We start from the raw sequence: 15,115 nt of genomic DNA, 5'->3' as shown, positions 1-15,115 counted from the left end.
CAACGATACTCATGTTTATCACTTTTTATCTCATTTGAGCCCTGCAATAACCCCAGAAGATAAGCAAATCTGATGATGGCCATTTGTCAGATGGGGAAACTGAGATCTGGAGGGGCTAAAGATATTTAGATCTGATCTTTCCTAAGATCAGATTGCAGAGTTGGAACAGTGTCCAGGCTCTGGACTCAGAATTATAGTATTTAAGAGCTGGGAAGGACCTTACGAGATGAAGTGACCCTTGCCTGTGGTAAAGGGACCCCCAGTGCACCGAGGTCTGTTCTTCCTACTCCAACAAGCTCCTGCTCCACCCTACCCCCTGTTCCCAAGTCAGAGCCTTTGAAAGGGTTTAGATAGAAAACGGTATGAGGGAGAGGTCTTCTCGGTTCCTGCTACATTTTTTAACAAGAAGGGCAGAAGCCATTTCTTCAAGTGCCCTTGGATGTCTCTGGTGGAGCTGATCTGGACCAGCCCCACAGGTCTGGCCTTTCCCAGGGCCTGACCAGTCTGTGGGGCTGACCCTTCAGGCAAGGTGTGCTCCACTGACTTTCCCCAGATCTTTCTGCCCAGTGGGAAGACCTTGTGGTAGCAGTGAGTGGAGGGCCTGGAAATGAGCATCACTCATCATCTCAATGCTTCCTCTTTCCCCAAAACCCATGCCCTGGAATAAGCCTGAGGACTTTGGGTCTCGGCTCCTGTTGCTCCAGGACTCACATTTTCCTGAGACATTTTTATCCTTGCACACAGATGATACAGATCTTTCTGGCTGATAAAATGGAGTGACATCTGCATGGAGTCGCAGTTAAAAGCAGGGGCTTTAGGTCCACATTAGGATTTCACTCCTGGCTGTTGCCATCTTGCACCAAACACATGACGTCTGATTCCTCACCTGCAAAACTGAGATCAGAACACTTAGCAATACTGTGTACATAATGTGCTAAACACTATCTAGAAAGGTTGGTGCTCTCTTTGCCTCAGTTTCCTTGTCCATCAGAAGAGAAGCTGGACCAGGTGATTGCTAGAGATCCTTTCAGTCTCTCAAATTTTGGTGTTCTTGCCTATGATTTGCACACTTTCTTTTTCCTAGTGCATTCACACATATTCCAGAACAGGCAGAGCACCTATTAGACTTCTGATTTTGTAATGAGGAGGCTCCACAAAGAGGGAGAGAGCCCCTTTTCCAAGTCACAGGGCTACTTGGAGAGAGCGGGAGCCCAGTTTCTTGCCACCCAACCTGTGCCCCCTCCCCAGCTGCAGACTGCCCTCCTGGTCCTGCACTCTGCTCCTAGTCTCCCACCCTGCACTAACCCCCCCTTCCTCCCTCTGCCTTGGACTGTGCAGACTTTCGCTATCACATCAGCTTGAAGACCGGGGACATCTCTGGAGCCAGCACAGATTCTCGAGTCTACATCAAGCTCTACGGGGATAAATCTGACACCATTAAGCAAGTTCTTCTTGTCTCTGACAACAACCTCAAAGACTGTTTTGAACGTGGTCGGGTGGATGAGTTCACTCTTGAGACCCTGAACATTGGAACTGTAAGTCTCCTTTGCAAGATCACGTGACACCATCTCACCCGTTCCCCTACATACATCCACACACATGTCCACACAAACACATGTACACACATTCACACACTAATGTACACAGAGGTGAGCCCATTCTGAAGAAAAAAATGTCCACTTGAAGCTTGTTAGTGAGGTGTATTGTTTTCCAGCTGCGACTTGGAGCAGCTAAACATATGTAAACAGTGCTTTAGCTCCCAAAGTCTCTTTGGGGTGTATTTTTAGGGGCTTTACTCCCAACATTTTGTTTATCTACATAGCCAGGACCAATGTACCTGAGTCACAAACACTGGAAAAGGAATCACTGGGTGTAAAGCTACACATCTATGCCAATTGTGGGGTTACAGCAATAGCTAAACTAAAGCCAAAACGTTTCATTATTTTAGTTATACTAAGTTCCCATTTGTGTTGTCAGGGCTAGGGCTCAGACCCTTCAAACCCATTGTACACACTGGGTCACCAGACTCCTCACATGCCAGGCTGGGTCACCATACCCCTCACATGGAGGTCTATGCTAGGTAATTGGGAAGGATCCTGGGAGCTGCTGGCAGATGACATGAAATCAGTCAGCAGCAGCAGCAGCAGAAGCAGCAGCAGTGGTGGCTTCTCGGGGCATCCCAGGGGCAGGGGGCACTGTGGATCAGAGCTGCTAGTCCTTTATACTTAAATCCACAACCCAGGACACCTGGGTGTACATGTGCAATTACATTAGACAATAACAAAGGGACACCTGGGCGCATGTGCATATTTACATCAAATGCTCGGCAAGATTCTGAACATCTGAGGGGCCCTGACCATTTTCCTATATTTTCTCTACACTGGGTATGGGGATGGAAAAGAGAAGAAGGAAGGACTGAAAAGAGGAGCTGAAAATACTTCCCACCTGTGCACCAGAATATGCCCAGGAAGCTTGTTTGGGTGCTCACTTCCAGGCATACCCGAGAGATTCTGCCTTAGGAGATGGGACCCAAGAGTCTCCATCTATCAAGGCTCCAGGTGGCCCTGCCATAACAAATCTGAGCACTTCACCAAAGATAAACAAAGCTGAACACTAAAGTGGACAGACTTTAATCAGTAATATACTACTATAATAGGGAAAATATTCCAAAGTGAACTGAACTCAATTGATTTGTGCAGAGGTTTACAAGGCATTTTAAAGGGAGAACGAGGGAATAGGATGAGGGTGAACAGGAGTTTCATAGTCAGAGAAGTGAAAAACCACAGAAAGCAGTAAGGTGGAGGTGGGTCTGTGTGACACACATCTGGGTTTGCTAACGAGCCCTTATCAGAGTTGGGTTCTGCCCTTCCTCGGAGGCTGACAGACAGGGACCCCATCTTCAACTTAGCCTGAACCAACAGTAAAATCATTTAGCAGCCTTGTATTTTCTCAGGCAGGCACCTTAAGGGGGTTAGGGTCATCCTAGGGATGTGGCCTTGAGCTGTTAGAAACTATGTTATTGTTTCGTCCAAGTCTTTATAGGCCAAGTTTGAGGCTTAATCAAGAAAGGGCTCAGGAGCCTGGCTAGAGGTTGGTCAAGGTGAGAATATTTCTTGATTTCACCTGAAGAAACATAGATCTAAATCCTGGATTTGAGCACTGAGGATGTCTCCAGAAATATGAGCTGAGATTTGTTACCACTCGCCCTTCTCAGAGTGTGGCTTGGTGGAAATCGAGAAGGTAACGAGCCCTCTGTCTCCAACCTTCTCTTTCCTGCTCCTCCCTCGCTGTGAGCTCTGCCCTATTTCAGGCACTCTGGGCCATGGAAATCTCTTCTCCCATCAAAACTCACTCTGGGGAGAGATCTCATGTCAACCATTTATACCTTGAAGTTAGAAAGCTTAGATCACGGTTTTCCTGGATCACAGTGTGTTTACATTTAAGCTTAATGAATAATGGTAGAGTGAAAATGCCGTTCCCTTTACTAAAGGATTTCTGGTAGCAGCCAACAGATAAATGAGCCATCTGAGGGGAGGAGGTGGCGGTAGGAGGGTGTTTAGGCCCTTCCTTGTGTTTCTGAAAGCCCCTCAACAAGCAGTGTAGCCAAGAGGTTGGGAGCCTGGACTCTGGCTACCAACTGCCTCTTCTGAGACCCAGCATTTTCACTTACCTCTCTTGTGCAGTTACCTAACTTCTGTTTGCCTTAGTTTTCCCATTTACAACAACAGGGGATCCTTATGGGACTGTTAATAATACCCACATGCTAATAGTAAGTACTAAATAAATCTGTTCAACAATTACTCTATGTCAGGTGCAAAGTGTTATAGAAAAGAAAGATAGTCCTGGCCACAGGGAGCTTCCAGTCATATCAGGTAGAAGACACTGGCCTCTGTCTTTACTCTTTCCTGACCCCTCCCCAGTACTTTCATAGTCCCAGCACCACAGAAAGACAATGAAACTCTCCTCTGTCACTTGGCATGCACTCAAATGGCCTTCAGACTTTGTAAACTTAGCGGTTTCATTCTGACTGTTCCAGGAGACTGGGCTACATGCACTCAGCTGTGACAGTCCCATTACCAGCTACAAAGGGGCACTTAGTACTTGGAAGAGAGAGAGCAGGGCTCACATGGATAGTTTTCTATATCTGGCCTTTTGGCACCAGACTCATGCCTAGCATCACCCCTGCAAACCATCACAGAGAGAATCTCAGGGCTGGAAGTGTTCTCAAAGGCCATCTGCTAATTCCATCTGATGTTAAAATGGCCCTGTATGAGGTATTTCAAAAAAAAAACCATAAAAGCAATTTGAATACTGAAAAGCTAAATACATGTAAAGATGGTGATATGATCATCTGCACTCTCTATGTTACCTATGGGCAAAGATGTTAAAATGTAAAATAGCAAAGCAAGTGGACTATAGAATAGACTATAGACCATTAGCAAAACAAAGATGTTCTCAGGTCCAGGAGTGAGAGGAAGAATTGGATACAGAACCACAGTGCCCCGATAGGTTGTCTGCATATTCTGTCACATGCAAGATGGGTCTGCCAAAGAAGATATAGAGAAATATGTACAACAGTGTATTGTTTAAAACAAAATCAAACCAAAAGCAAATAAAACAAGACCAAATTGATAACACAGTTATCAGAAGGTGAGCATAAACATATTGATTACAGTCATGTGTTGCTTAATGACAGGGATACATTCTGAGAAATGAGTCGTTAGGTGATTTCGTCATTGTGCGAACATCATAGAGTGTACTTACACAAACTTAGATGTATAGCCTACTACATATCTAGGCTATAGATATGGCCTATGGCTCTTAGGCTACAAACCTGTACATCATGTTATTGCACTGAATACAGCAGGCTATTATAATACAATGGTAAGTATTTGTGTATCTAAACATATCTAAACAGAGAAACATAAAGTAAAAATACAGTATTATCATCTTATAGGACCACCACTGTATATACAGTCTGTTGTTAACCCAAACGTTATGTGGCCCATGAACCTATTTGCTTTCTCATGCAGCTACAAGCTAACATTATTAAGTACATGCTGGAGCCTTTAAAGTTCACACCACATCTGCTCCCCCACTTCCTTCTCACAACTGTCCCGGGAAGTATGCTGGACAAAGATGAGTGAGTGGAGTCTTCAGGCAGAAGTGAAGCCCTGGCTCCCCAGCTGGGTGATGGCAGGGACACTACTGGGACCCAGCCTCTCCTGCATGGTCCGCCTCTTCTGGGGAACTGGAGACCTGGGTTAAGGGGAGCTGTTTGTGCTGGTGTTCAGGGAGGTAGGGATGCGGGCATGGAGGTTTCTATGAACTGCTCCCTGCTCAACCTCATCTGGTTTCCTTCCAGATCAACAGGCTGGTGATTGGGCACGACAGCACTGGCATACATGCAGGCTGGTTCCTGGGCAGTGTCCAGATCCGTGTGCCCCGCCAAGGCAAGCAGTACACCTTTCCTGCCAACCGCTGGCTGGACAAGAACCAGGCTGATGGGCGCCTGGAGGTCGAGCTCTATCCCAGCGAGGTCGTGGAGATCCAGAAATGTATGGAGGAGGCCGTGGTGGGACCATCACATTGTTTCCCTGTGGATGGGGCCGTGGGGAAGCAGGAGGGCCACTTGGGTCTTATCCCCATGTGGTGGTGATGGTGGAACCTGCAGGGAGATTATGGGGGCTTCCAATTGCCTCTGGTACCATGGTTCTAGGAGGGAAAGAAGGGCTCATTTTACAGATGGGAAAACTGAGAACCCAATGGATGAAACTTTTTTTCTAGGATAAGAGCAGCAAATGACTTTAACAGGGAGTGTACATTCTCAACCCTGTGTAGGACAGAAGTTTGAGACATCATCTGTGTCTTCCCCTGGGAAGATTGGCTGAGGAGATAAAACTGTTTATTCACTCATTTATTCAATAAATATAGACTGAGGGTTTCTCTGTGCCAGCACGGGTCTGGGCTTTATGGAGGCATCTCTGAGCAAAATAGACAAAGCCCTGCCCCTGCAGACCCTACGTTCCACCAGGGGAAACAAACAATAAATGTATGATAGTAACAACTAAGAGCTATAAAGAAGATGATTCAGGACAAAGGGTTAGCAGTGGTACAAGTAGAGGACCTTTTTGGATAGGGCGGTGACATTTCTAAGGAGGTGGAGTTCAAGATGATCTGATACCCATTGCACATGATGTGAGAGACATAGATCGTGCTAGGGGTCAGAGACAGTAGAGGTTACCTGGAGGGTTGGGAAGACAGTGGGGCCAAAATCTGGCTGGAGAACTTTCCTTCCCTTACCTCTGCATTTCTACATCTATTTTGAAAGCAACTGCCTGGGACTCACTTCCACAGGAAGCTTCTCTGAGAAGGAAACCAATACCAAGACACCTCTCCCTCCTCCAGAGCTCTTGCTATCTTCCCAATCAACCTAGACATTCCTTGAGGGCTGTGTCTTATGCACATGCTTTGTAATGGCCCCCACCAGTGTGAGAATCAACTCCTTCCCTCCTTTTATAAATCAAAACTTGATTTCCATCAGAGTAATACAGGTACTAGTCAAGAAGATAAAGATTAAAAAACAATAGTTCCCTTTCCTACCTCTTCCCCTTGACCCATCCTCTTCTTCAGAGGTAACACCTTTAATTACTTTTGATTTTTCCTCTGAAATTTAGCTCCATATTTTTTAAATAACATGCTTATCAATTTTTTGATTTTGTCAGTCTTAGACATAATCTATTTTTTTCCCACTTTGGAAGAGAAGGCTTTAGCTCTTTTCACATGCATGGACACTTGCATGGGCTTGTGGGTGCTTGTGTGTGTGCACACGCACATGCACACACACACACAAGTACTTTCCCTCCTTCCAGCCTTCAGTATGATTAAACCAATATTCAATTTTTACATTATTATGACTATGTAAATTTTATTCACTGCTGAGTCACCTGCTGTATGATGATTGAATTTCATTTTCTATACAAATTTTTGGGTTTTTTTCTAGAGTTAATAATAATCTCACTTTTTCATTTGTATAGTTATGTCTATACCCATCGCTGTCTGTGTTAGTCTGCTAGTGCTGCCGTAAGAAAATAGGTCCCTGGCTTGCAGATGGCTGCCTTTTCACTGTGTGCTCACATGGTATCTTCTCCTTGTGTGCACATCACTGGTGTCTCTCTGTGTCCAAGTTTCCTTTACTTATGAGGGCATCAGTCAGATTGGATTAGGGCCCACTATAAGGGTCTTATTTAAATGTAATCATCTCTTTAAAGGCCTTGTCTCCAAATATAGTTATATTCTGAGGTACTGGGTGTTAGTGCTTCAAGATAAGAATTTGGGGGTGGAGGGGACACAATTCAGCTCATAACACTGTCATCTCCACATCCCTAGTAGAACTAAAATTCTTTTCATATGTTCAGATCCAGCAGGAATTCTGGTGGTTTCCTCCCTACCTTCCCCTTCCCCCTCAAGGATTCTTTCTGGAGCCTTCCATCGTCCTGCTTGCTAGGCTGCCATGCAGCTGTCTTTTGGGGACTCCCTTTTTACCATCTTTTTGGAAATCTTTCTTTTATCTCATGGGTTGCATCTGATGTTTCCTGGATTCCATATCTTCCTCTTCTTTGGTTATTCCCTCATTTTAGTAGAGCACATTCTTCACTAATAGCTTTCTGAGAAAAAGTGCATAAAAGATAAATGCCAAGACCTTACATGTCTGCAAGTGTCTTTAGTCAACTCACAATTTTTAATGGCTAAACTTGTTACAGAATCCTGATTTAGAACTTATTTTCCTTTAGAGTTGAAAGAGTATTGTTCTACCTCTTCTAATAGCTTGCAGTGTTGCAGTTTAAAAGTCAGATGTTTCTGCTATCCAACTCTGATTTTTTTTCTCTTTAAAAGCTTTAATACTCTGTTTTCATCCCTGACATTCTGAAATTTCATAATGCTCTCATTGCTTTTTGTAATTTTACTTTTATTTATTGTTCTGGAACTCATGGGCTCTTTCAATCTGGAAGCTTTTTTTTTTTTTTTTTTTTTTTTTAGTTCTGGAACTTTTGGGGGGGTATTATTTCTCTGACAATTTCCAACTCCGTATTTCCTTTGTTTTCTCTAGAACTAAACTCTTAGATAGATATTGGACTTCCTCTGATTTTCTTATCTTTTTTCTGTTCTTGGGGAATTTCCTTTTTCTTTTTTGTAGCTGTCCTTGACTTTATCCTTTCCGTTGAATATTTTATTTTAGATCACCATATTTTAATTTCTAGGAACTAGTTCTTATTCTTTGAATGCTCATCATTATCTTTTAAAATTTTGTATAATCCTGACCACCTGTTGGCTTGAGAACTGCGGGAGGTGAGGAAGTCGAGGTTCCTCTCCATTTGGAATGCCAGCTTTCACTGAATCCCCCTGTTGTCCAATCCCCATCCCACCCTCACTCTTAGCTGAGCCTAGTATCCCTAGTCTAACCTCTTCAGGCTCTCAGCTAGTCTTCTTATTTTCAGACCCCAACTTCTCATTACCATAAATGAAAGATCATCTTATTGAAAGTAACAGTCTTTACTCAAAAAAAAAAAAACCTGAGAGGGCAAGTCTTGTCCCAGTCACATTGAAAAAATATGGTCCCCCAGTTCTGGAAGATGTTTTGCTCTCCATTGGGAAGTGCCCTCTGCAGTGCATACATGTAACACATTTACACCCTCTAACATCTTGATGAAGTATTACTTCAAAATATAAACAACTCTCTGAGTGTAAAGTATATGTTGATATCACCTGAAAGGTGCCTATATTTAAATGAACACTATAGTTCAAACCCTTTGTCCTTTACCGAAAATAAGGAAGAGAAACAAATACACAGCATTTGCTTCTTTCTGCCAAATGGTATCTGCTCAGGGGTAGTGTCTTAGTCTGTTCTGTGATGCCATAACAGAATACCATAGACTGGGTAATTTACATTGAACAGAAATTTATTGGCTCACAGTTCTGGAGCCTGGAAAGTCTAATATCAAGGTGCCAGCATCTGGCAAAGGCCTTCTTGCTGTGCTATAACATGGTGGAAGGTGAGAGGGCAAGAGAGCAAGAGGGGGCCAAACTCACTCTTTTATAACAACACCAGTCCCTCCCATGGAGATGAAATACTCATGGCCTAATTCCTCTTAAAGGTACCACCTCTTAATACTGTTACAATGGCAATTAAATTTCAACATAGGTTTAAATGGGACAAACACTCAAACTATAGCAGATGAACACACAGCAGGGAGCTCCAGCTGGTATATTGACTTCTCCTCATTCCTGGTACCCAACGACACACACAGTGCAGTGGGTGACTGGGCACTGGAGTCTGATTGGTTAAGTTTGCCATTTCCACTACCTACTCAATTCCTCTAAGCCTCAGTTTGTCCACCTGCAAAATGGGAATGATCATACTGGTTGATGGTGTTGAGGAGACAATTAGATAAGATAATGCCTGTGAAGCACCAGGCACGTAGAAGAGGGGAATGTTTGCTTTGTTATTATCATTGTTACTATCACTAAATGTTCCATTTCTCCTACATGTGCATCCAGTGGTCCACTATGAGGTTGAGGTTTGGACAGGGGATGTGGGCGGTGCTGGCACCACTTCCCGAGTCTACATGCAAATCTATGGTGAGGAAGGCAAGACTGAAGTTCTCTTCCTCTCCAGCCGCTCCAAAGTTTTTGATCGGGCCTCCAGGGACACATTCCAGGTGTGTGGGGGTAAGCCCAAGGGTGTCAACAGAGGGCCCAGTGGATGCCAGGAGGGTCTCCTGGATGTTCTTAGTTCTTCAGCCAACACTCCCTCAAGAATGGAGTGCCTCCCTCCTGCTGGGTGGAAAATGCTTCCTCTCTCCCGACCCAAGTTTTTGGCCTGAAAGTGAAAAGGTTGGAGCAGATCAGTAGTTCTCAGCCCTAGCCTCATGTTAGAATCACCTGGGGAGCTTAAGAAAAGAGTGCCTCCTGGTCCACACCCAAGACCAGTCAAATCAGAATCTAGGGGTGGGTTGTGTTTTCTGTGCATGCTTTTAAAAGCTCTATCAGTGATACTAACATGCTGCTGATTCTGAGAACTGCTGGAGTGGTTGATTCTAATTTAGCCAAAGGTGGCACTAGGGCCCAGGTCCTTCCACCCAGTCCCAGCCCTGTGGCCTCTGATTCTACTGTTCTCTCAGGCCTGATGACAGGGCACTGGGCAGGACGCTCCTTCTCAGGAAGGACAGTGGAAGACTTTGGAGTTCCATGGCAGCATTCTGAGTGCTCCAGGCCTCCTCTCTTCCCTTTGCAAGTCTTTGAATAGAAGGAAAAAAGAGATGAGAATGTGAGCATGTTGTTGGCAGGAGAGGAGAATGCAAGAGTAGTGCCACTTGGAGGACACATGGGTGTTTTATGTTGGACACAAGTGTGTGTGTATGTATGTGCATGTGTGTGCATGTGTGTGTGTCCATCTGCAGATATGTGTATGCAGGGAGCATGGTCATGCTGGGTGCTCTAGGAGTGTTTGGGTGCTGTGAGCATCGTGGCCTTTGGTGAAGATCCTTACCCAGTGCCCACGGGAGAAGGTCCTGGCCGAATAGGACCTGGGCCAGGGTCACAGGTGTCTGGAACATTAGAGCTAGAGTGGACCTCATTGAATCAAATGACCTCATAGACTCCTGAGGAGGCAGAGGCCCTTATATTGTACCTCTCTGAGCCTCAGCTTCTTCATCAGTTAAAACCTAGCTTATTTCTGCCTGGCCAGCTTCATAGTTGCTGTAATGACCAAAAGAATCAATGTCAGGGAATGCACTTGGGAAATTGTGGCCTGTTATGAGGATGTAACTAATTAAAGCATCTTCTGGAGGTGGAGGCAGCAAGCAGGCCCCCTTGGAGGGGTTGGCTGCAGGGGTGCCATGGCCTGGGAAATGCTAGAGAGGTGAGCTAATGTGCTGAAGAAGTGACCTACCAAGTCTGGCATCCATCCCCTAAGTAGATGAGAAGGATAAATTCTGCTCTCCCCAGTGGCTCTGGGTTCCATCTCGGCTGGTAGTTTTCCTGCAAGGGTAGATTGGCTGCAATGTGGATTCATAAACAGGAGGTCAGAAGACTTGAGTTCTCATCTAGGTCTGGACTTGAATTGTGGGACATTGAGTAACTCATGGGACAGCCCTGGGCCTCAGTTTCCCCTGGCACTCATGTGGAAGAACCAGTGGGACAGGGCTTTGAGAAGTGTCAAACACCCAGATAGGGGCTCATTCGCATTGGGGAGCCTAAGAGGAGCCTGACTGGCAAGGATCTCACACAAGCCCTCCCCTGAGTTCTGCAGGGCCCAGATCTTACCTCAGTGTGGGTCCTTCCTCAGAGCATGGGGCTCAGGACAGAATGGGTGAGGAAGCCATCAGCACTGCCCTTGGAGCCAGTTGCCTACTATACCCAGTGGGGGAGAGGCACAAAATGATGGTTCTTGCCCTTAAGGAACTCATGACTGAGTGGGCAGACACCAGCTCGTGAGGGCAAAGAGGGCATCCAGGCCAGACCAGAACCAGAGCGAAGCTCTGAGCCCCCTCGGAGCTCTTGGGGAAGGGGACAGGCAGGCAGGCTGAGACCAGGTGCCTGGGAGGGGCCTGGGACCTCTAGGGGCATGGGTGAGATTTTGTTTTTGAAAAATAACACTTTTTTTTTCTTATTACTAAAGTTATGTATGCTTAATATTGAAAAATTTTGGAAAGAGAACATAGAAGAACAGAGCCGAGTTAAAAAAAAAAAAAAAAAAAAAAAAAAAAAAAGGTAGTGAAGCACAAGAATCTGAATGAATAAGTTTTAGTTAGGGGTAGAAGAGGGAATAAAGCCAGGCCAGGTGAGGGACTGCAGGAGCAAAGATCGGAAAATAGTAATGAGAGAGAGAGAGTGTGTGTGTGTGTGTGTGTGTGTGTGTGTGTGTGTGCGTGCGTGAGTGTGTGTGTGTGCGTGTGCATGTGCGCATGTGTGTGACTATGTGCGCACATGTGTGTGTGCGTGAGTGTGCATTGTGTGCGTGTGCGCCTGTGAGAGTGTGTGTGCGCGTGTGTGTGAGAGTGTGCGTGCGTGTGTGTGTGCGCGCACGCGTGTGTGTGAGTATGTGTGCACGCGCGCGTGGGTGTGTGTGCGTGTGTGTGTGTGTGTGTGAGTATGCATGTGTGTGTGCATGTGTGTGTGAGAGAGTATGTATGTTTGAGAGAAAGAGAAACAGGGAGATCAGCTTGACTTCTGTGGAGTTAGAAGGAAATAAGTTTGGGTGGAGTCTGGGGCCAGGCCAGCGGATCCAGTCTGGGTGTGATCAGAGGGAGAGAGCAGGTGGAGGCTTCTGAGCACAGACACCCTGAGCCCCTCCACCCGGTAGCTCAGCACACAAGTCCTGTGCCCAGCTGTGCAGGGGAGGCAGGGAGGATGCCAGGGGCCAGCCCAGCCACCGCCCTGCACTTTGCACAGCTGGAGGCAGTGGATGTGGGCGAGATCTACAAGATCCGGCTCGGGCACACGGGTGAGGGCTTCAGACCCAGCTGGTTCGTGGACACAGTGTGGCTGCGGCACCTGGTGGTGCGGGAGGTGGACCTCACGCCCGAGGAGGAGGCCCGGAAGAAGAAAGAGAAGGACAAGCTGCGGCAGCTGCTCAAGAAGGAGCGGCTGAAGGCCAAGCTACAGAGGAAGAAGAAGAGGAAGAAAGGCAGCGATGAGGAGGATGAGGGGGACGAGGAGGGCGAGTCTTCATCCGAGGAGGAGGAGGAGACCGAGGAGGAGGAGACCGAGGAGGAGGAGGAACAGGAGGAGTTTGGGCCAGGGATGCAGGAGGTGATTGAGCAGTACAAGTTCGATGCCCACCGCTGGCTGGCCCGGGGCAAGGAAGACAATGAACTTGTCGTGGAGCTGGTGCCAGCTGGCCGGCCGGGTCCTGAGTGTAAGCCTGACGAGGGGTCAGACAGTTTCCTTAAGGTGGGGCCCAATGGGGACAGAGGTGCTTAGATTTCCCTCCTATGGAGGCCAAATTGGTGCTGAATAGGTGGGAACCCACCATGGTTTCCAAATAGCTCTCCTGGCCTCCCTCTGAAATGCCACCATTGATGGTTCTGTTTGGGGTTAAGCACTGGCCTTGTCCTGAGGCTCTTAGGAGGAAACAATGAGTTTGGGAGCAGCCTTGATATAACTGATAAAACTAACCATGGGGACATACAGTAGGAAGGTTGCTGAGGCCAAATGTTGCCTCTTGGCTCCGTGGTGAAGGAAAGTCTTGGGTTAGGAGGAGGGGCGATTTCAGTACCTGGTTAGTGTAGATGTATCCATAGATCCTTCCTGCTCCCAGGATCTGCTGCATCTGAGAGGCTGTGCCTCAGGCCCACACTGTGGCCCTGGTGTCCTCAATCCTGCATCTTTCTGTGTCTCCAGCCAACACCTATGAGGTCCAGGTGATCACAGGGAATGTGCCCAAGGCCGGCACTGATGCCAACGTCTACCTGACCATCTATGGCGAGGAGTATGGTGACACAGGCGAGCGGTCCCTGAAGAAGTCAGACAAGTCCAACAAGTTTGAGCAGGGGCAGGTAGAGTGAGGGTCTCTGGCCCCTGGGCAGGTGGTTGGGACTCAGATATGGGGGATGGTGCCCTCTGATCATTCCCACGGCAGCTCCCCCCAGCACAGTGCCTGCTGTATGCCCAGCAGTGTGCTTTGGTGACTCTAACCAGGCTTTTTGGCAGCACCACCTCTGTAAACACTGGTGCTTTGTGGTGGGTGGTGAGAAAAGTAGAGGTGGAGCTCCAGCTCCATGGAGACTGCAGGGTATCTGACTCACAGGAACAAGCAGAGAAAAGTACCAGGTAGTAGATGCTCAGGCGCTGAGCAGATGGAAGTTCAAGGTGGAAGTGCTCACTGCAAGATGGCGCCTGGGGAAAACTTGGTGGGAAGGAGCAAAAAACTGGGCTGTGGCAGATGAGTATGGTGTAGATGTATAAAGGTGACCATGAAAGATGTTCTCAGAAGACGGGACCACATGAGCAAATACGCAGAAGTAGAAATGTGGAAGGCCGGTCTGAGGACAGTGAGTCTTCCAGCCGAGCTGTGATTAGTGCTGAGCCATAGTGGATAAGCTTGGATAAGACCAATGCAGCATGGAGGTGGGAAGGCACAAGAGGCTTGAAAGTCAGGCTTGAAGCCTAGACTGTGCACTGAGGTAGTGGGAGCCATGAACGAAATGTGCCTCCCTCTTCCAGGTATAGTGGGAAAGCATGAGAAATAAGGTGTCATCTTTGTCCTACAAGATTTTACAATATCCCCTCACTAGAAGATCATCCCCTATCTCATCCTTCCCATTCCTGCCCCCATCCCAAAGCCAGGTTCTCTCATCAACACAAAGAAAGAAAAAAATAAGCCAAATCCATCAGAATACTTCCAGGCTCATTACTTGATTTACTTGTATTTCAGAGGCCTTTACTTTTTCTTTCAACACTCCCTCCCGTGACTTGTGGATTAGGACTTATTTCTGCCTTTCTTTAAAAATTATAGCAACCATCATCCTGGATTGGAAAAAAAAAGAATAGTAACCAGTACAACTGGTGAAATCTGAATATGGACTATACATTAGAGACTAGTGTTGACGTTAAGTTTCCTGAATTTGTTCATTGTGTTGTGGTTATATGAGAATGTCCTTGTTCTTAGGAAATCCATGTTGAATACTTCAGGGTGAAGGATTATGGTATCTCCTACTTATTTTCAAATGCTTCAAAAAAAATAGAGAAAGTAATAGAGAAAAGAGAGAGAATGACAAACAAATGTAAATCACTGCGGAATTTAAGTAAAAGTGAAAAAAATTTCATTGTACTATTTCTGAAAGTTTTTTGTGGATTTGAAATCTTTTTCAAAATAAAGAGTTAAAAAAGTTATAGCCAAGAAGACCCCAGTCACTTATCAAGTTTAGTCTAGTCTGCTTCTCTCAGTGCACATAGTGGCTCACAGACATTTGTGTAGCTCACATTCCATCTTCCCACCTGCATGGTAGGCAGGTCCAAGTCTTCCATTTCTGTCCATCACTTTGGATTTGCACAGGACTGGTTCATAGCAGATGCTTAATAAAGACTTGTGGTTGCAGGATATTATACACAC

The 15,115-nt window shown here is 46.3% G+C and overlaps 1 protein-coding gene across 3 annotated transcripts in view; it reads left to right on the top strand.

Annotated features, from left to right (window-relative positions):
* The window catches only part of LOXHD1 (lipoxygenase homology PLAT domains 1), a 182,936-nt gene that overhangs the window by 84,575 nt on the left and 83,246 nt on the right, over nucleotides 1-15,115 (top strand). For 2 of the 3 annotated variants that reach the window (XM_063077309.1, XM_063077308.1), the window contains exons 16-20: nucleotides 1,339-1,535; nucleotides 5,366-5,558; nucleotides 9,559-9,719; nucleotides 12,454-12,919; nucleotides 13,405-13,559. In XM_063077309.1, the coding sequence (XP_062933379.1) occupies nucleotides 1,339-1,535; nucleotides 5,366-5,558; nucleotides 9,559-9,719; nucleotides 12,454-12,919; nucleotides 13,405-13,559 (1,172 nt within the window). The remainder of the gene's footprint in view (nucleotides 1-1,338; nucleotides 1,536-5,365; nucleotides 5,559-9,558; nucleotides 9,720-12,453; nucleotides 12,920-13,404; nucleotides 13,560-15,115) is intronic. The other variant, XM_063077310.1, reaches the window with a different exon arrangement.

This window comes from Cynocephalus volans, chromosome 13 (genome assembly GCF_027409185.1).
Source record: "Cynocephalus volans isolate mCynVol1 chromosome 13, mCynVol1.pri, whole genome shotgun sequence".
In the NCBI taxonomy this organism is placed as follows: domain Eukaryota; kingdom Metazoa; phylum Chordata; class Mammalia; order Dermoptera; family Cynocephalidae; genus Cynocephalus; species Cynocephalus volans.
The sequence above is the reverse complement of the archived record's forward strand: the minus strand, read 5'-3'. Positions and strand labels throughout refer to the sequence as shown.